The 20,468-nt window shown below is 49.6% G+C and overlaps 3 protein-coding genes, 4 non-coding genes and 1 pseudogene across 7 annotated transcripts; all 8 read right to left on the minus strand.

Moving 5' to 3' along the window:
• Positions 1-89: 89 nt before the first annotated feature.
• LOC125757993 (uncharacterized) lies at positions 90-3,338 on the minus strand. The gene is made up of 3 exons (XM_049414383.1): positions 2,769-3,338; positions 1,380-1,510; positions 90-575 (listed from the first exon to the last, which is right to left on the minus strand). Exons 1-3 carry the CDS (start codon positions 3,330-3,332, stop codon positions 194-196), a joined length of 1,077 nt encoding a protein of 358 aa, XP_049270340.1. The 5' UTR covers positions 3,333-3,338; the 3' UTR covers positions 90-193.
• Positions 3,339-9,190: 5,852 nt separating this feature from the next.
• On the minus strand, positions 9,191-9,272 carry Trnas-cga (transfer RNA serine (anticodon CGA)). The gene has a single exon. It is a non-coding gene; the product is annotated as a tRNA-Ser (tRNA).
• Positions 9,273-9,339: 67 nt separating this feature from the next.
• Positions 9,340-9,421, minus strand: Trnas-cga (transfer RNA serine (anticodon CGA)). The gene has a single exon. It is a non-coding gene; the product is annotated as a tRNA-Ser (tRNA).
• A 67-nt stretch (positions 9,422-9,488) lies between these two features.
• Trnas-cga (transfer RNA serine (anticodon CGA)) lies at positions 9,489-9,570 on the minus strand. Its single transcript has one exon. It is a non-coding gene; the product is annotated as a tRNA-Ser (tRNA).
• Positions 9,571-15,402: 5,832 nt separating this feature from the next.
• Positions 15,403-17,361, minus strand: LOC119390470 (uncharacterized). Its single transcript, XM_037658117.1, has one exon. The coding sequence runs from the start codon at positions 17,359-17,361 to the stop codon at positions 15,403-15,405; it is 1,959 nt and encodes a 652-aa protein (XP_037514045.1).
• A 114-nt stretch (positions 17,362-17,475) lies between these two features.
• LOC119390576 (uncharacterized) lies at positions 17,476-18,213 on the minus strand. Its single transcript, XM_037658196.1, has one exon. It carries the CDS (start codon positions 18,211-18,213, stop codon positions 17,476-17,478), a length of 738 nt encoding a protein of 245 aa, XP_037514124.1.
• A 454-nt stretch (positions 18,214-18,667) lies between these two features.
• LOC125758539 (uncharacterized) lies at positions 18,668-19,998 on the minus strand (annotated as a pseudogene).
• A 124-nt stretch (positions 19,999-20,122) lies between these two features.
• Positions 20,123-20,204, minus strand: Trnas-cga (transfer RNA serine (anticodon CGA)). Its single transcript has one exon. It is a non-coding gene; the product is annotated as a tRNA-Ser (tRNA).
• Positions 20,205-20,468: the final 264 nt, after the last annotated feature.

The following is a 20,468-nucleotide window of genomic DNA, read 5'->3' on the forward strand; positions in this document are numbered from 1 at the left end:
GTTCTACCGGCCATAGGCCGGCCGCGGTGACCAGGAAATCAGTCGATGTGGCAGGGCAAAAACGACGAGCCTTTATTTCCAGCACGGAAATATATAGGAAAGCAAGAGGAGAGAAAGAAGGAAAGTTTTACAATGACGCATGCGCTGAGGGGCGTCATTTGGCCGGACTTGTTATCTGCAGCATTCCTTCCCCCTAGTAGCCGTAGCGTTCCACGGGCTTTCTGATTCTTGTGGATCGACGAAACTCGGGGACCGGGCTTTCGGAAAGGTCATCCGCTTCGCATTTCGGGGCATCCTTGGTCGTTCGGTGTTGTCCCTCGGGTGGTGGTTCTTCTGGAGTCGATGTTTCTCGGCTTGCATCTGTGCCGGATGAACGTTTTCGCACCTGGTCGACATGACGTCGAACGACGCCGTCTTCCGTAGCTACAGTGACGAGACGTGCCCCACTCGTCGATTTCACTTTGCCTGGCGTCCACTTGTCTCCAACACCGTAGTTGCGCACATAGACGGCATCTCCAGGAGCGAAGTACCAACTCGCAGACTCAGCACCTGGATTCTTCGGCAATTCGTGGTCCCTGGGAGGAAGGCAAATATCCAGTCTAGTACGCGAACGGTAGCCCAAAAGTAGTTCAGACGGCGAAACCCCCGAAGCTTGTGGCGAATTCCTATAGTTACAAAGAATTCTTGACAGAGCCGTTGACAGTTCTACTCCGGGCATTCTCTTCAACCCATCCTTAAGAGTTCGCACGGCGCGTTCTGCGAGCCCATTGCTTTGAGGGTGGTAAGGCGGGGTACGAATGTGCTCGATTCCATTTTTCTGCACAAATTGAGCAAATTCTGCCCCTGTAAAAGGCGTGCCGTTGTCGGTAACTATGGTGCGCGGTAATCCAGACCGGCTGAACAAGGTTCGCATAAAATCCACCGTTGCATTAGCGGTTGCTCGCGATACTGGAATGGCTTCTATCCAATTGCTGTGTGCATCCACGATTACCAACAGCATTTTGTTTGCAATAGGTCCTGCGTAATCTGCGTGCAACCGCGACCACCTCTCACGCGAAATTGGCCAACTGACGCGGTTCCGTTCCGGGGGCATAGGCAAAGCTTGCACACAATTTCTGCAGTGTGAAGTGGCCCTCTGGATGTCTTGATCCAGACCGGGCCACCAAAAGCTAGCCCTTGCCCTTGTCTTCATGGTGGACGCTCCCTGATGAGACTCGTGCAACAATTTCAATAGCTTCTCACGCGCCGTTCTTGGTATCACTACCCGATGGCCCCAGAATAGCATGCCCTTCTCGACAGACAACTCATGTCGCCTTTTCCAGTATTCGGCCATTTCTCTGCTGTCCCTCACGACGGAAGGCCATCCTTCAGTCACGTACCTACATACTTCTTGTAAAACGGCGTCCGCTTCTGTGAGTGCTTGAAGTTCTTTGTGCGAAACCGCGGGCTTGTCCAGCTGGTCAATGAGAAGCACCATATCCGTGAGGTTTTCCGTTTCTGCTTCCGGCTCCTGCAAGGATTGTGGTAAGCGGCTTAGGGCATCAGAGATTAACATCTGTCTGCCGGGTTTACAAATAAGCTTGTATTTGTACGCCCCGAGCAAAAGCGCCCATCGTTGAATGCGTGCGGCAGCCATAACAGAAGTCTGACGGTCCGGTCTCAGTAGCCCCAACAAAGGACGGTGATCCGTTACTAACGTGAACTCCCGACCCAAGAGGTAATCGCGGAACCGTGTCACGCAACACTAAGGCTAAAGCTTCTCGCTCGATTTGGGAGCACTTCATTTCAGCCGAGGTGAGCGTTCGTGAGCGGAACCCAATTGGCCTGTCTTCGCCATTTATACGGTGAAAAAGGGTAGCACCGACACCGTAATGGGAAGCGTCGCATTCCAGCAGCAACTCCAGCTGCGGATCAAAATACGTTAGCACTGGGGCCGAACACCAAGCGCTCTTTGCCTTCTGAAATGCCGAGTTTTCTTTCGTGTGCCAAACCCATTTTGCGCCTTTTTTCAAGAAGCTTATACAAAGGTGCAAGCACAGTGGAAAGATTTGGCAGAAACTTATTGTAAAAAGTGACCATTCCTAAAAAGGATCGCAACTCAGCAACATTTCGTGGCAACGGGGCCAGTCTGATTGCGTCGACGTTCTTTTCGAGCGGATGTAGTCCCTCGGTATCAATACGATGTCCCAGATACGTCACCGACGATTCACAAAACCTGCACTTTTCTGCACGAAGCTTGATGCCGTTCTCGCGGATTGCTGCAACACTGCTTCCAGATTAGCATTTTCATTGTTGTTGCTCTCGGCTATCAGCACATCATCCAGATATGCCTGTATCCCTGGCAGCCCTTGTAGCACCGATTCAATCTTCCGTTGGAATATCGCAGGAGCTGACGCGATGCCAAACGGCAATCTATTGTAGCAGAACAGCCCCTTCGGTGTCTTTATCACTGCTAATTTCCGCGAGTCTTCATCTAGCTCGACCTGGTTGTATGCATCGCGAAGGTCTAATATACTGAATTTCTTCCCTCCGCATAAATTTGCAAATATGTCGTCTATGACAGGCAATGGGTACTGCTCAACCTCGCACACTGGGTTTAAAGTCACCTTGAAGTCCCCGCATATGCGCACCGTTCCGTCCTTCTTCAAAACTGGAACAATGGGCGTCGCCCATTCGGAATGAGAAACTGGAGAGATTATGCCAGCGGATACTAATCTGTCAAGCTCCTTTGACACTTTATCGCGAAGTGCAAAAGGAATTTTTCTTGCCTTGAAAAACTTGGGGGTTGATCCGGTCTTGATATGCAGTCGGGCCGGCGGACCTTTCATGAGACCAGTGCCCTCAGTGAAAAGGTCAGCGTTTTTCTGGAGCAGCTTCAGAATGACCTCCTGGGCTTGGCTTGACCTTGAAGGCTGCGGATACACGTTGAGAACCTGGATACGTTCGTCTGTTAATTTTTTCAGCAGATCCCGACCGCAAAGACTGGGCCCATCGCAGTCTAAAACAGTCAAAGTACATTGCACTGTTGTACCTTCGTAGGAAACCGGCATTGTTATTGCGCCGAGAAGCGGAAGTCTTCCCAGATAGCATGAAAGCTGTAGTTCTGACTTCTGTAGCTGTGGCCACTGATGACAGTACATCTCGTAGATGCTCTTAGGAATGACGCAAACAGGAGAGCCCGTATCGATGTCCATCGTTACTTGAATGCAGTTCCACGCGAATTCCTTTCTTATAGGGGGTATGAGCGAGCGCTTCGTGGTCAACGACCAAATCTGCGACGCACTGTTATCACTGTCTTCCGTTTCTGTCGCCTGTGCTGTCATTGCTAGCATTCTGTTTGTTTTGTCGTTCACCACGCACATTCTGGCTAAATGCCCTCGCCGTGTACATTTGAAGCATCTGCGCTTGATTAGGAAGCATTGGTTCTGTGACCATGCTTCCCACAACAATTGCATTGTTGTACGCCCGCAGTCTTCGCGCGCGACTCATATTGAGCACTCAACTTAAACAAACTCGCTTGCTCTTTGTCCGAAGTAATACCTTGCGAATCGCGTTCGGCACTTTCTGCGGCCAGGGCAAGGGCCTCGGCTTCTTGAAGATTAAGGTCTTTCTTTGCTAGCAGCTGCTTTTGCAAATTCTTGGACCTGACTCCACACACAATACGGTCCCTTATCATTCTGTCCAGCATCGTCGAAAAGTTGCAATTCTGGGCCATCTGTCGAATTGCCACAATAAATGCATGCACAGACTCCCCTTCTTGCTGGTAGCGATGGAAGAATTTGAAGCTTTCAAAAATTTCATTCGGCACTGGGTCGTAGTAGCTGTTTAACGTCTGCACAACTTCCGCGTAGGTCAGAGCATTAGGTTTCTGCGGCGCTACTTTCCCGTTCAAGATTTCAATTGTCTTTGTTCCAAGCGCGGGTACCAGCAGGGCCCTCATCTTAGCATCGTCCTTCACATCATTAGCTTCAAAGTAAGCCTCCGCCTTTACTAAGTACGCCTGCCACTTATCTTTTGCGTCTTCGAATTCCGGTAGTTGGTGTGCCATGGCTGGTGGGTTCGTTCTGCAGGCCGTCGCTTGTGGGCATATGCTGGCCTTCTTGTTGCTGTAGAATTCTCGTCACCGCTGTTACGTTCTACTTGTCATAGGCCGGCCGCGGTGACCAGGAAATCAGTCGATGTGGCAGGGCGAAAACGACGAGCCTTTATTTCCAGCTCGGAAATATATAGGAAAGCAAGAGGAGAGAAAGAAGGAAAGTTTTACAATGACGCATGCGTGGAGGGGCGTCATTTGGCCGGACTTGTTACCTGCAGCATTCTGTATATACAGAATATATACACTCTATAAAAACACTAGCTTCAGCTTGGCCAGTGCGTATGCTTTAAAAAGGCTTCACAGAAGCCAATTATCAAGTACAGGTAGCCACTCGGGAGGTTCAGGCTGTGCATTGAACAAGTATCGTGTGTACAACATACTCTCAACAAAATAGTCTCTTGCTGAGTGAGCCTCTATATGAGCATGTCGGATATCCATTCTTGTCTTCCATACACTATGCATGCAAAGCAACATTAACATGTCACTCGGCACTTCCCCTGTACCTGCACATGGAAGAAAGCGAATTCCAAAAGCGCTAATAGGTCATTCTTTTTTTAGTGTTCGTTGTAGTACATCCCACAAGTATACAGCATCGTGGCAATCGAGGAAAATATGCCTTATCGTTTCTGGTTTTCCGCATATTAAACAGTTCACTGACCAGGGTACAAAGAGCCCTTTACTTTGTAACCATGGCAATACAGGCAGAGTGCCGGTATGCACCTGAAAAAAGAAGGTTTTGACTGAGGGTCTAACCGGCATTCTTTTAACACGCTTTAACACATCGCGCTCAGGACCATCCTCCGTACAGGACCCAGCCTGTACGGAGCTCAATAGAAGGGTACTGGCAAAAACACATCCCGAAGGTCACGATACAATTTCTTTTTGGGGACATCAGACAAGTATTCATAAGAAAATCTTTCCTTGAGCAGGCGTGTAGACGAAACAACTTCACGCAAATAAGGACTCAGCGGTCAAGCTTCAAAAGAAAAGGACGACACAACGAAATCGGGTAGGGGATTCTGCAATCGCGCTTGGATCAGAGTTCTCAAAAAATTATCATTTTGATCTCGAACGAAAAAGAATCTGCTCACCAGCTGTTTAAAGAACAGATGCAATAGCCCTAGACCACCATTTTTCACCTAATGAAACAAATTGCACCGGCTCTTGCGCTCCCACTGTGATCCCCATATAAAGGTCGCGAATACTCGGTGCATTTTCTGAACCGAATTTCGGGTCACGGTTAACACTTGCAAAGCATAAAAAACTTTGGCAATCAAAAATACATTGCAAACAGACGCTCTTGCAAACATCGAGAAATTGCGGCCACCCCACTTATCGGTACAAGTTTTGATGCGTTTGTTTTCCTCGGACCAGTACTCCGTAGCATTCCCCTAATGATCTAAAGGAGCGCCGAGGTACTTTCCCGGCGTGATTTTCCAATTCATGTTACAATAAACCTCAGGTGTGCTCTGCCAATTGCTATGCCAAAAGCCAAGACACTTTGGCCAACTGATTGCACTACCGGTCGTTGCGCGGAAATCTGTAGCTATTCTTACCACTTCTTGCACACTTTCTTTGTCAGTGCAGAACACGGCAATATCATCAGCATAGGCTAATATTCTGGTTTCACTGCTCAAAAACGAATACCCTCTTACACTAGGGGTTGCATGCATACGTAAACAAAATGGCTCCAAGTAAAGTGTGAAAAGAAGAGGCGACAGAGCACATCCTAGTTTCACGCTCGAGTGCACTGGAAAAGCAGCAGTTAATTCTTTATTGATTACTAACTTAGCCGTACACCCATAGTACACCATTTTAACACCTTCGGTAATAACAGATCCAACATTCACGTGCTCCAAAAATAAAAACAAAACTTCGTGTACAACTTTGTCAAACGCTTTATGCAGATCTAGCTGAATCATGGCCACGCGGTCATGCATTGCGTCACAGCATTCCAGGATACTTCTGGCTATGTGTACGTTTGTGAAGATGGTTCTGCCTTTAATACCACATGTCTGATGCGGGCCGACTAGGGATGTGATAACACTTTGGAGCCGTCTAGCTAACACCTTCATGTATATTTTATAGTCGGTGTTGGTCAGACTAATGGGCCGATAGGACTCTACTGAAAGTAACTTTGCAGGATCATCAGTTTTGGGGATCAATACTACGTGAGCAGTCCTAAATGAGCGAGGTGCCTGCTTCTTCTCATAGCATTCTGTGATAACTGTCGCTGCCATTTCAGTCTTAAAATGTTTGTATATGGCAGCTCCCAGGCCATCCGGCCCCGGTGATTACTTAGACCGTCTATAGCTGCTTCAATTTTCGCCACCGTAATTTCTGCTTCTCTTAACTCCCTATCAGAGCCTTGCAATCTTGGCATAAGGGCCAGAAAGTCCTCTTTGAAGCGCTTGGGGTCATTAATTTTATTGCTAAGAAGTTCCGTGTAAAACCCAACAAACGCAAGATTTACCTCGTCACGGTTTCGTGTAATGTGATTGCGATACCGTATTTCAGTTATCTCTTTGTTTGCTGCATGTTTCTTTTCTTCACTGAGCACTCGCTTAGTGGGCGTTTCGCCCATCCACAATCGTTCAGTGCGTGCTCTTATCATTGCTCCGCGGTACTTATCTTCGTCGATGAATTCGAGCTTTGCTTTCACCTCCTTTATTTCTTTTTTGAACTTTCCCGGCACTTCGTTTTATATATATGTATACGCTTAACATGTAGTCCAGCTCACTTTCTAACTGCTTCTCTTGTTGCCTTTCTTTGTGACGTAATACACAGACTGTTTCGACGGCAACCATCTTTACGTCACACTTAAACTGCTCCCACACCGACATGAAGTTGTTGGTTTCTAAACGAAGGGCATTTGTAAGACATTCTTTGGTTTTCGTGACAAATACTTCATCTTGCAGTAGCTTTTCATTAAATTTCCACAGAAACCAATTAAACTTCGCAGCCTTTCGTTTTTCGCCAATGTTAACCGTGACCATACAATGATCACTAAAACTAAGGTGCTGCGTTTCATAGGATGAGCATAGAGGTACCGACTTCGCCGACAAATATATTCTGTATAACCTCACATGCGACTGACCTTGAAAATGCGTGTACCGTACTTGGCCCTCTCGCGTCATTACGTAACCGACATCTCCCAGTTCTCTCTCGGTCACTATTGCGCTCAACAACTCTGCACTTCTATCACGCACACTGATGCTCATCGTTTTATCTTCAGCTCTACAGACACAATTACAGTCTCCTAAAAACACAACAATTCTTTCTGTTTTTAAAAACCCCTCAACCACCCTAAAAAAAAACTTCCCGTTCGTGCGTTCTGTTCGGTGCATAAATGCACACGGCACGCCAAGGCATTCCAGAAAAAATAAAATCACACACAACCAGCCTACCGCTGTCGCAGGTGGACATTTTCCACAACCGCGATGCTGCTACGAATGAAAACGACACAACCTCCTGACCGCCCCACAGCATGACAAACGCATACATTGTACCTAGGGCGAAAAACTTGAACCATTTGCTCCGTTTGTTCTTCACTTTCCATTTTAGTTTCTTATACAGCCAAAAGGTCTACGTCGTTTTCCAAAAGAATGCGACTAATCTGGCATTGCCTTCTGCGCGAACATAGTCCCTTTGCATTCAACCTCGCAACACGCATGCTAGTTTTAAAGTTAGTCGCCATTTCATGATGGTTGCTTGGCCGGGTGTCCTACTCACATCGTAGCAGTGGGTACTTGTGCTTCTCGTTGAGAGCCTCTGGAACGTCTCCTCCGCTAAGGCGGAGGCGGCGTTGGGGTCTCCCCACGGTCAGGCGGCAAGTTTGGCCTTGGTTTCAAGGTAGGCCGCCGACCAGTCGCTATCTTTGTTGGAGGTTCTCCGGTGCCTGACGTGCCCACGTTTCCAATGCTGTCAGATGCCTCACGAGCACGCTTTGAAGCAACGCCCCCTGCCGCGGTCATCTCGACGTCCGTTGCTCCCGGTCCGACCTCTCGCGCAGCTGCCGATGACTTGCTCACGGCTTTCGCTTCGTCGTCTCCTGCGGTATTCTCTGCCTTCGTGCCTGGCGCAACACGGGGATTGTCGCCTTCACAGGTCCCTTCCTGTGTGGCTCCTGAAGAAAGTTGAAGGGGCGTTACAGGCGTTTCCACATTGTCGTTTTCCCTGCTCGCTTCTTCAGCGTCCGCGGCGTCCATCAGGTGCTCAGACACTTCGTCCGTTCGGCTTGGCCCGGTAATGCTGGCGTATGACCGCACGCAGTGAGAGTCATCGTAGCCATAGCGACGACAAAACCCACAACGCGTCACGCGGCAGTCCCGTCGAATGTGCCGGATGCCACGGCATCGAAGGCAGAGCGGTGCTCTGCCAGGAATGACGACGAGCGCCATGTCTTCCGCAACACCCAGTTGGTGTGGCAGGTCGTCCACAGTAACGCCCACATGCAGTTTCAATGTAACCGAGCGGATAGTTGAACCTTTGTCACTGCAACCCTGGACCTTCCACTTGTCTCTGCTTATTTCGGTTACTTTTCCGAAAGGCGACAAGGCAACTCGCACATTTTCGTCCGGCACGCCATGAAGCAGCCAGTATAGCTTTAGCCGCACACCACGGTCACGGGGGTCAATCACCATACAGCGATGGTCCTTGACGTCGAATGACTCCGCCGCCAATATCTTCTTTTTGCCTTCATCATCCTTGAACGTCACTGCCCACAGGTGATTCATTGGGTATGCCCCAAGGGCGACCACTTCCGGCAGCAGCGAAAGATGAGCAAGGCTGTCTCGGACATGCTCCACTCGATACGGTCTGGCTTTTAAACTGCCATGCAAAAAAACCGTGTGCAAAACAGAATCACTTGAAGGCAAATGAGGCAGAACAACCTGGAAATCTTCGCCTGGCTTTTCGGTACACCTGATACCGCGGCCCAAACGGGCCGCGAAACCGCCCCTACACGGGAGCACATGATAGCACGTCCGTTCACTGTCGTGGCCGGAAGTGGAATCGGCCACGACTGCAAGCACGGCACCCTCTACTCTTTTCCTGTCCTGATAGCCGATTATATCGAGAAGAGAACAAAAAACGTGCAGTCGGCAAAATTCGAACCTGCGCGGGAAGCTCCCAATGGATTTCGAGTCCGTCGCCTTAACCACTCGGCCACGACTGCAAGCGCGGCACCATCTTCTCTTTTCCTGCCCTGATGGCCGATTATATGGAGAAGAGAACAAAAAACGCGCAGTCGGCAGGATTCGAACCTGCGCGGGAAGGTCCAAATGGATTTCGATTCCATCGCCTTAACCACTCGGCCACGACTGCAAGCACGGCACCCTCTTCTCTTTTCCTGCCGTGATTGCCGATTATATCGACAAGAGAACAAAAAACGCGCAGTCGGCAGGCTTCGAACCTGCGCGGGAAGGTCCCAATGGATTTCGAGTCCATCGCCTTAACCACTCGGCCACGACATCTTCTTTTTTTTTTCTTTATTGCCACCTTTATTTAGAAGCACTTCGTAACCAGGCTAAAAACACCAGCCTGGCCGCGACTGGTTTTATTTAAAAGCGCTTCATTGCAGCCAACTCATCTAATAACGACACCCATTCGGGTTGTTCGTCCCTAGAATTGTACACATCTCTCATGTATACAATGCTTTCTGTGAAATATTCATGCGCAGAGACAGGCATCTTTATCTACATGGCGCACAGCCATTCTTGTTCGCCACACGCTGTGAAGCACAAGCAACATAAACATGTCATAAGGCATACCATCTTGATTTTCCGTAGCCAAAAATCTAATACCGTATGGCGTGATTGGCAAGTCCTTTTTCAAGGTGCGCTGCAAAATGTCCCACAGAAACACAGCGTACCAACAGTCAAGAAAATTGTGGTTGATAGTCTCGGGTTTTCTGCAGAAAAGGCAATCTATCGACCACCGGGACGAAGAAACCCTTCTCTTGTAGCCACCGTTTTACCGGTAATGTTTCGCTGTGCAGCTGGAAGAAGAATTTCTTTGCGCTTGCACGTACGGTCATCATTTTTACCCTCTTAAATACGTCGCGCTCATGGCCAACACGATATATGGCTCTGTAGATCGGCTGAGGTAACATAACGTCACGTAAATCTCTGTAGAGACGCTTTCTCGTTACATCAGATAAGTAGTTCGTTGAAAACCGCACCTTCAATATTCCGTATGCCATCACTACTTCTCTTAAATATCCACGCAAGTTACATTTTACAGACACATTTGATACCACATAATCAGGAATCCTATTACACAGTACAATTTGCATAAACGTTCGCAGAAAAGGGTTACATTGGTCACGTAAAAAAATAAATCTTGACACTATTTGCTTCAGAAACAGGTGAGCCAATCCTAGACCACCATTTTTGGAAGAATGAAATAAGTTTGTCCGGCTGGTACGCTCCCATACCGACCCCCAAACAAAAACTGCTAAAACTCTATGCAATTTTTGCACATTTGCTCTTGTCATGAAGAGGAACTGCAGGACATACCATACTTTACAAATAATGAACCAATTATATGCAGTCGCTCTAGAATACATAGAAAGTTCCCTACCATGCCAGCTTTGAGTCTTTTCACGTGTACGTTCACATATCTCCTTCCAATAATCATTTGTGTCTCTGTAATGCTGCAGAGGGACACCAAGGTACTTAGTTGGTACAATTGACCATCTCATATTTGCATAGTTTTGCGGGGTGGTCTCCCAAATCCATGCCGCAAGCCTAGGCATTTATCCCAGTTTACTGCACTACCTGTGAACTTGCAAAACGAGACCACATCACGTATCACTTCACTGACACTTTCTTTATCCCGACAAAACACAGCAATGTCATCGGCATATGTTAACATTTTGACTTCACTTTCCTTTAGTTGATACCCCCTTATTCTATCGTTCCCAATAATCTTCATACAGAAAGGTTCCATGTATATTGCGAATAATAAAGCTGAGATGGGATCACCCTGCCGCACGCCATTTCTCACTTGAAAGCTTTCAGTAACATGCCCATTAACCACAATACGTGTAAAGCACTTTCTATAAGCCATTTTTACCCCTTCCAATATTACAGACCCTACATTAACATATTCTAGCATCAAAAATAAAATGTCATGGTTTACACGATCGAAGGCTTTTTCCATATCTAATTGCAACACGCTCCTTGCTACATGAACATTGCTGTTTATTGTGCGTCCTTTTATTCCACAAGTTTGATGTGGTCCAACTAATGATTTTATCACCATCTGCATCCTACTGGCGAGAACCTTCATGAACACTTTATAGTCTACATTGGCTAAGCTGATCGGTCCATAAGACTTCACGGACAATAACTTTATAGGGTCTTCGGTCTTCGTTATTAGTATTGCGTGCGTCTTTCGAAAAGAAGACGGAAGCTCCTTTAATCTTAAAGCCTCTGTGTAAACACGATGTAAGGCTACAGATATTACGCTTCTAAATGTCTTATACATTGCTGCTCCCAGTCCTTCGGGTCCAGGTGCTTTGCCAACAGACAACTCGTCGATAGCTTTTTCTATCTCGGAAATATTTATCGGCATTTCCAATTGTTCTCTTTCGCTATCGGAAAGCTTTGGTATCAAACGCAGAAACTCAGCCTCAAACCCTTTATCAGCTTTCACTTCTTGACCAAGCAAGCCATGAAAGTATTCAACGAATGCCCGCTCAATAGCTTCGCCTTCTCGTGCAATTCCCCTACTAGTTGTTATAGCTTTATTTTCGTTGCGCTTGGCGTACCTCTTTTCGTCTCCTAGAGCACGTTTTGTAGGCGTTTCGCCAAGAAATAGTTTTTCTGCACGCGCTCTTATCATTGCCCCTCTGTATTTTTCAATGTCTATCGCCTCCAATTGATTCTTTAACTGCCTTATTTCTTTTGTGTACTTTCCAGGTATTTTACTTTCTAGACTCAGTGCAAAGTCTAATTGACATTGCAATTCTTTTTCTTTTTCCTTTTCACTTCTATACAGCACACTCGATCTTTCAATGGCCCTCATCTTTGTTATTTCCTTGAATCGCTCCCAGGCTTCGATTGCATTTCCTTGGGGCTCAGCTAACATTTTGTTAATGCTGTCCTGTACACCTTCTACAAACAATTTGCCTTTTAAAATTTTATCATTTAATTTCTATACTTCCAAGTTAAAGCTCGTCCTCTTTTGTTTATGGCCTATAGTGAACATCACTAAGCTATGGTCACTGAAGGATACACTTTTTACTTCATATTTCGAACATATTCGGATTAAGTCTATTGACACATAGACTCTGTCAAGCCTTGCATGGCTTTCGTGCTGAAAGTGTGTATAGTGCTCCCCTGCAGATAGTACGACACCTACATCTTCAAGATTACAATCTTGTACAATTGTGCTGAGTAGTATTGCACTTTGATCTTTTACAGTTGTCTTTTTTACTCTGTCTTGAGGGTTACAAACACAATTAAAATATCCAGGCATAATGACAGTCCTGTCGCATCTAACAAAAGATTTCAGACACTCGAAAAAAAACTCTACGTTCATCCTCTTTGTTGGGCGCGTACACACAGACAACACGCCAGTTTTTCTTATTATATGTAAAATCACATACTATAAATCTCCCAGTACAAGACACAATTACAGTCTCTTCTACTATACCAAAAGAATTTCTAAGTAGTAGTGCACAACCAGCAGACATTCCAACAGCATGAGACACACACACATTGTACCGCGCTCTAAATGGAGAGACCATGCGGTCGGTCGGATCTTGACTTTCTACTTTCGTTTCCTGAATGGCAACAACATCGAGATCATGCTCAAGCATCAATCGACTTAATTGATACTGCCGTCGTCCAGCAGCAAGGCCCCTAACGTTGAGAGTAGTGTAACGAAATAGACGAAGAGAGAAACCGAACCCGGCCGTCTGGCTGTATCGAAGGATTGGAACCAACTGAGCGTGCCAGCGCCCGTGGCAGTCGCTCGTGAGCCTCGCCCCTTCGTCTTCTTTTATTTGTAACACACTCCCGCGGCCGACAAACTTATGACGTGCTGCCTGCTTCGAGCAGGTAAACTTTCTGGACGGGACGTCTAATCATGGAGCCCGACGCCAACCTCAGGCAGCACGCTCGTGCGATGTTGTCGCGACTCGGTAGCAGTTCGGTCACTCGAGCCATCTTCCACGTTATTGGTGGTGAGTCGTCGTGTACCATGACAATGTCGCCGACCTGAAGCCGTGGTGGTGTCTTGGGTGCCGCTTCGTGGGCCGATCGCAGAAGCAACAGGTACTCCTTGCGCCAGCGCTTCCACAGATGGTCTGTTAGCGCTTGTCGATGTTGAACTCGACGTCGCAGATTGACGGCTGTTGACTGAGGGATTGCGGCGCCGAAATCTTGCGGCAAGCATGTTGCACGTTTGCCGAGCAGGAAGTGCGAAGGTGTCAGTGGGCTTGGGTCTTCGGGAGCAGCAGATAGATAAGTCAGCGGGCGGCTATTGATGTTCGTCTGATGGCAGTCGTGTCCGTTGTGAGTTCTAGGTGTAGAGCCCGTGTTACAGCGCATGAGAAGATGGCTATGTAGGCTTTAGAGCCAGTCTGCTTCGCTGCATGGCAATAAAGTGGTCCGCAGAAGTCCACTCCGACAACCGCAAATGGGCTTGCTTCAGTAATTCGGTCTTTTGGTAATGGCGCTGTGGGTGCTGATTCCGGGGCAATCTTGCGTCGTCGGCACATCAGACAGCCTCTTAATGCGGACTTTACGGTTCTGCGACCTTTCAGCACCCAGAAGCGCTCACGTAATTCGGTGAGTGTGTGCTCGACACTTGAGTGAAGCATTCGCTCATGAGTGGAACGAATCAGCAACTCAATGACAGCGTCGCCACCAGGAAGCACGATAGGGTGACGGAGGGCTATGGTGCCGGCCAGAAGTTGGAGGCGCCCTCCAACGCGTATGAGTCCGTCGTCATCGATGAACGGACGCAGAAGCAGGAGATGGGAGGAAGTGGGCACCGATTTTCCAGCCGACAGTGCTGCAATGTCGTCAGGAAAGTGCGAATGCTGGACTTGCTTGATCCAGTAATGTTCAGCTCGTGCGATTTCTTGGGCCTTTAGCGGTCCGACTGTCGACGCTCACCGTGTTGCTGCGTTATCGATGAAACGGTAGATCCACGCCGTTACTCGAAGAAGACGTGAGTACCGGCTGTAGTCGGTGACCTTGAGTAATGCTTGTTGTTGGGCAAGGTTGACGACGCAATCGGCCTCAGGTACTACTTCTTCAGCGGTTACAATGGGCTTTGGGCATCTCCCGTCATCTTCCCAGGCGTGCTTGGGAATAGAGAGCCATGAAGGACCTCTCCACCATAGAGATGAGCGAAGAAGCGCGACCGCAGTGAGACCTCTTGTAAGTAGGTCGGCCGGATTTTCCTTGCCTTTGCAGTGCTGCCACTTGTGGCCCGCTGTATGCTGCTGTATTTCTGCGACTCGGTTTCTGACGTAGACGTCGCGGCGCCCTGGATCTTGTGACATCCAATGGATGGCAATCTGAGAGTCAGTCCAAAAAAACGGTCTTGTCTTTTGGAAACATGGTATGTTCTTGATGTGGTTGTAGATGCGGGCCGCTGTAAGACAGGCTAGCAGTTCCAACCGAGGCAGAGAGATAGCTTTCAGTGGTGCAATTCGCCCCTTGCTCATAAGAAGGTAAGTACTGCGCTCTTGCGAGTGCATTGACTCAGCACACACGTAGACAGCTACACCGTACGCCCGCATGCTAGCATCTGCGAAGACGTGTAGCTCGGTGGTTTTAATTGGGTGCCCTAGCGCCCTGTTGACTTGTCGTGGCAGGCGAACCTCACGTAGCGTCGGGAGCTCGGAACACCAGGCGCTCCATGCTGTTAGCTGTTCTTGCGGTAGTGGGCAATCCCAAGGATGCTTCATTTTCCAGAGATCTTGGAAAATCAGTTTAGCTCGAACCGTGAACGGCGTGAGGAAGCCGAGAGGATCGTACAAGCTAGCGAATCCTTGGAGCGTTGTTCGTTTTGTGGTGGGCATGGTTGATACAAATTTGATGACGTGGTCGGTGCTCACGATAGCGGTATCATTGTCTCTTTCCCAGCAAAGCCCGAGGACCTTCATTGTGTGTGGATCGCCGCCTTCATCTTCCAATGATAATCGGTCCGTCCGGAACTGTTCTCTTAGCAAGGAGCTGTTTGATGCCCACTTACGAAGCTCCATGCCGGCGTCCGCTAGAATGATTCTCGCCTCCGAGTAAATCCGTTGAGCCGTCTGCAGGTTGTCCGCACCGACCACTAAATCATCGACGTAAAATGACTGTCGGAGGCATTCCACTGTTTCGGAGAATCTCTTCGGATACTCGGAAATGGTGATGTAACGTTGCTGCTAGGAGAAAGGGGCTGGACTTAGCTCCGAAGGGCACGCGGGTCATTCGCCAGTGAACGATTGGCGGAAATGGTTCGTCTTCCGTCGGGAGATGAGCAACCCATAGGAAGCGCAGCGCATCTCTGTCCTCCGGGCGAATGCTGATTTGAAGGTAGGCCTTCTTAATGTCAGCCACCATGATGATTGGATGCATTCTGAAGTTGAGCAAAAGTTTAAGTAAGTCGGCATCCATCTTGGGCCCTTTCATGAGTACGTTGTTCAGGGGTGGTTGACCGGGAGCATGAGATGACGCGTCAAAAACAACCCGAAGCTTGGTGGTGACGGCATCACGACGAATTACTCCATGATGCGGCATGTAGTACGTGTTGGGCTTAGGCACCGTGTCGTTGTCTGGAACTCGTTCTGCGTGTGATTCGTTGAAATATGCCTTGATGGTGTCGTCATAACGAACAAGAAGATCTGGTTGCTGTCGGAAGCGACGGAGCTGCATCAGTAGCCGCTGTTTAGCGAGGTCGTAGTTGCTTTGGCCGGTTTCCAGACCTGGCTCCCGAAGAAGAAGGGGAACCTCGTAGCGCTCTCCTTTCTTGGACACATCACTTTCGAACAATTCAAGGGCGATGCTGTCGCTTTGGTTGCCGTCAGGACTTTCTTGCACCCCTAAAGAGTCGATGCACCATAAGTTGGCAATTCGCATGTCCAGGGCGGTATCGCTTTCAGTGGCTTCTTCGACAGCAATGAAGAGAGAAGTAGCTCGCGTTCTCGATCCTTGCGATAGGTTGCTCAGAGTACGCTGAATGGTCCATCCAAAAAGGGTTTCTGCCGCTGTTATCTTAGGGGAAAGCCGTGCGATTTGTCCGGTTGCCACGTCCCAGTAGATGTCCGATCCTATTAATACACTGATCTCGTCCTCCTGGAATGTTGTCGCTTCTGGATGTGCATCAGCCGGGAGCATACCTTGCCGTGTCATCATGGTGACGAGCTCGCCGTCTGCTGGTGGACTTGTCACTGGGCTAATTTCTGGTATTGCCAGAGCTTCTATGGTGGTCTCGTTACTGCTATGTTGGCTCCGAAGCGTCACCGCAACGCGTTCACAAGTCAGAGTCGCGGGACGTTGCGTTTTCCCGAAAGTGAACAAGGTAAGACGCTCAGTGCCGCGAACGGGACACTTCAAGGCACGAGCGATGTCCTGCCTAACGAAAGAGCGTTGACTTCCTGTGTCGAGCAGGAAGCGAACCAGCACTGTCTTTTCTGGCGCGATAGCCCACGCTCTGCCAGTCTGCAGCAGCACGGGCGTGAGACCAGCGCCGCTGGTTGACACTGAAGTTGCACGATATGGGGTTGTGGCAGACCCTGATGCGCGGTCTTGTGGTGCCGAGGCGTTGCCGGTACGCTGTGACCGGTTCCTGACGTTGTTGATGTCGCATAGCGAAGTCAAATGCCGTCCAGCGCATTGGTGGCACTGCAGGGATCTGGAGGTTCGGCAATCGTTGGCGAAGTGGTTGCGTTTGGCGCAGCGGAAGCACAGCTTGTCCACCTGAAGCCTCCTTCGTTTTTCTTCCGGAGTGAGGCGTTCGGAGCACTCCTGAATAGTGTGTTCGGGCGAGTTGCACAGCAGGCAGGGGCGCGAGTAGGGGGGTCGAACTTCGGCTGATAAAGCCGCAGCGGATGGCAGGGGTGGTTGTGGTGGCCGGAATTCTCGCTGCGGATGCCGCCGGCTTGTGGACGATGTCGCTTCCTCGAGACCGCTTTCCTCCCGTATTTCTATCTGAACTCGAATGAAGTTCATGAGGTCTTTCACTTGTTGTGACTGGGCTCCTTGAGATGCATCAGCGTTTTCCGCTAGTAAGGTTTCCTTTTGCCGCTGACGATACATGATGCTGAGGTCCGGAGGTAACGCCTTCAAGAGGATGCGCCGCAGAACCGTGCGATACTCTCCTGGAGACACTCCGAGACTTTCCAGTGCGTTGATGCGAAATGCTGTCTCGTCCTAGAGATTCCTTAATTTGGTCACGTCGGCTGAGCTTCGAACTGGCGCGACAGACAGCAAATTGTCTAGATGATCGTCGACTAGCATGTCGCGACGGCCGAAACGGTCGGACAAGATCTGAATGGCTACGTCGTAGTTAGCTTCGGCGAGGCAAATACCTTGGATGGCTGCCTTAGCTGCCCCAGTCAGGTATGTCAATAGGTATTTGATTTTGTCGATTTTTGGGATCCAGTCGTTGTCATGAATGCTGACTCGGTATTGGTCCCAAAGTCCTTGCCACTCGCGCCGCTCACCGGCAAAACTTGGTATGTGCAGCTTGGGCAAGGCGATGCGAGATGGCGGCGTTGGAGTTGAGATGTCGGGCGAAGGTGAATTTGCTACCTGCGTCGATGTCGATGCGAGAGGCTCACTGGTAGGACTTGCGCTAACAGGAACAGATGCGGGTGGCGTCGGGTACCAGGGCGCGGTTGCGCGGCGAACTCTCGTTTGTGCATAGCTGACTTTCTCCTCGTACTCGTAGGCGGTAGTTAGGTCTGCTTCCAACTCGTCATCATGAAGTGCGGCCTGGATTTCGCTGTCGAAGTGGACGAGTTGGGCGTTTTTTACCACGCTGAGGTCGAGGATCTCCTGGAGCCTGCCAGCCGGGGTGGTCGAATCTGCGAGCAGGGCGTCGAGTGTTGATAGGGCTTTGGTGATGGCGGTTCGGACGAAGCCGCGCTTAGTGCGTAGTTGGTCCATGGTAGAAGGTCGAGGACTAGACGACCGGGCGGGTTTCGGCACCAGAACGAATGTAACGAAATAGACGAAGAGAGAAACCGAACCCGGCCGTCTGGGTGTATCGAAGGATTGGAACCAACTGAGCGTGCCAGCGCCCGTGGCAGTCGCTCGTGAGCCTCGCCCCTTCGTCTTCTTTTATTTGTAACAAGTAGCAACTCTTAATTGTGTCTCGACGTTAATAGCCATTAGGTCATAACTGGCCATCCCGGGCGCATGATTCTCACCTCTGGTACTCTTTCATCCCCATCAGGTCCACGGTTCCATGTAGCCTCACAGGCCCCCGTTCTTTTGGTCGTCCAAGTAAAGCGCAGCGTATCATTCCCGCAGCACATAAGGCACACGTCATTAATGTGCTCCATTTGTTGAGGTACGATGCCGGGTCAATAACTTGTATCTATTGGTCCGAACCCCCGCCTTACGGGGGCTGTTGATTTGAAGGCGACCCCGTCCCCGTTGAAGGCATCTGCTGCTGTTGTAACTGCTGCTGATGATGATGACTTGTCTGTCGCTGCTGAAGAGTCTGCTGCTTCGGCAGTGGTTGCTGTTGCTGTGTCTGTACTTGATGAACTGTCTGCTGTTGCTGAGCCTGTTCTTGCTGCTGTTGGAGTTGGGTCGGCGGCTGGGTCTCGGCTATACGACGTTCACTTAGGACGTTAGGTGCCGGTCTTCGGCGCACATTAATCGCCTTAGCCGGCGGTTCCTCGGAAGCTTTCATTACATTCACCTTCTTCCTTTCCGCCTCCTCCCTTGTCCTCTTGTTAGTGCTAGACGTGTCCATGTTTGCTGGCATTTCTTCCTTCGTTTCAGGCGTCGTTGCACCTTGAGTACTCCTCGTAGGTTGGGCTTCAATCGCAGGTCTTTTGTCTTTGCTACCAGTTGAAGCAGCACTCAGGGGGCGTGAAGAAAGGGGCGTTAGCCTGGGTGTTGATTCCTCCCGACGTCCTCGAGTGAGCTCTTCTGCCTCGACCTCGTCCATGTGCTGCTCAGATAGTTCTTCGCTCCCCACGGGCCCGGCTACACTTGCGTATGTCCTCGAACACCCGCTCTCGTCATGCCCAAAACGCCGACACACTGCGCAACGCGGGGCCCGGCACTCCCTCCTAATATGGCCTGGGCCTCGGCAACGCAGGCATAGCGGTGCTCTTCCCGCTACGACAACGAGCGTGAGGTCTTCTGCAATCCGTAACTGATGTGGGAGGTCGTCTACCGTGAGGCCCGGTTTGAGTTTGAGGCTCACCGCACTCGTCGATGAACCTTTGTCCGTGCAGCCATACACGCGCCAGCGTTCTCGCACTATTTCATTAACCTTGCCATAAAGTGCCAACCTGCTCGGACGTCGTCATCAGCAACGTTATACAGTAGCCAATGAATCTTCAGTCTCGTATCCTGGTGGCTTGGGTCTATAGCGATACAGCGCTGGTTCTTCACCGCCATGTCACCAGCAGCAAGCATTTTCTTCTTGCCCTCAGCGCTCTTGAATGTGATGGCCCAAACATGATTCATTTGGTACGCCCCCAAGGCAGCCACCTCGGGGAGCAAAGCCAAACGAATAAGTGCGTCCCTGAAATCCTCGATGCGGTACTGCCGCGCCCTGATATCGGCGTGCAAAAAAACAGTATGCAGCGTTGCATCACCTGATGGCAGCCAGGGCAAAATAATCTGATATTCCTGTGACGATTCGTCCATGTTCCTGGTACCGCGGCCCTGCTGGGCCGCTGATGCCGTTCCGATATCGTCGGAGCTCATTCCGCCCACGTCCGTACACTACGGTGACCGGAAGTGGAATCCCTCGGCCACGACTGCAAGCACGGCACCCTCTTCTTTTTTCCTGACCTGATGGCCGATTATATCGAGAAGAGAACAAAAAACGCGCAGTCGGCAGGATTCGAACCTGCGCGGGAAGGTCCCAATGGATTTCGAGTCCATCGCCTTAACCACTCGGCCACGACTGCAAACACAGCACCCTATCCTCTTTTCCTGCCCTGATAGCCGAATTATGGCACCTTTGCACTAGTGGTGCCAAGCCTCAAGGATGAAGGGAGCTGGGTGGGTTTCTCGCTTGCTTGCTTGTTTGTTCCTTGTGTTGGCTCTTACCCACAACGGGGAATCGGCCACGAAACCGGCGGTTAATTCTTTTTTTTTAGCTAAATAACGAGGAATAAATCAATTGCCGTAAGAATAAACGAAAATTTAAGAATGACTTGCCAATAAGGAAT

This window comes from Rhipicephalus sanguineus, chromosome 1 (assembly GCF_013339695.2).
Source record: "Rhipicephalus sanguineus isolate Rsan-2018 chromosome 1, BIME_Rsan_1.4, whole genome shotgun sequence".
Lineage (NCBI taxonomy): Eukaryota > Metazoa > Arthropoda > Arachnida > Ixodida > Ixodidae > Rhipicephalus > Rhipicephalus sanguineus.

What these genes read in the sequence shown, in the direction of transcription:
- LOC119390576 (XM_037658196.1), bottom strand. Translation starts at nt 18,213, where the DNA reads ATGGACCAACTACGCACTAAGCGCGGCTTCGTCCGAACCGCCATCACC.
- LOC125757993 (XM_049414383.1), bottom strand. Translation starts at nt 3,332, where the DNA reads ATGCTAGCAATGACAGCACAGGCGACAGAAACGGAAGACAGTGATAAC. An exon ending in CAACCCCCAAGTTTTTCAAG is followed by an intron (nt 1,511 to 2,768) that starts GCAAGAAAAATT and finishes CAATCCTTGCAG; the next exon opens with GAGCCGGAAGCAGAAACGGA. An exon ending in GTTTTACAAGAAGTATGTAG is followed by an intron (nt 576 to 1,379) that starts GTACGTGACTGA and finishes CCTTCCTCCCAG; the next exon opens with GGACCACGAATTGCCGAAGA.
- LOC119390470 (XM_037658117.1), bottom strand. Translation starts at nt 17,361, where the DNA reads ATGTATCGTCAGCGGCAAAAGGAAACCTTACTAGCGGAAAACGCTGAT.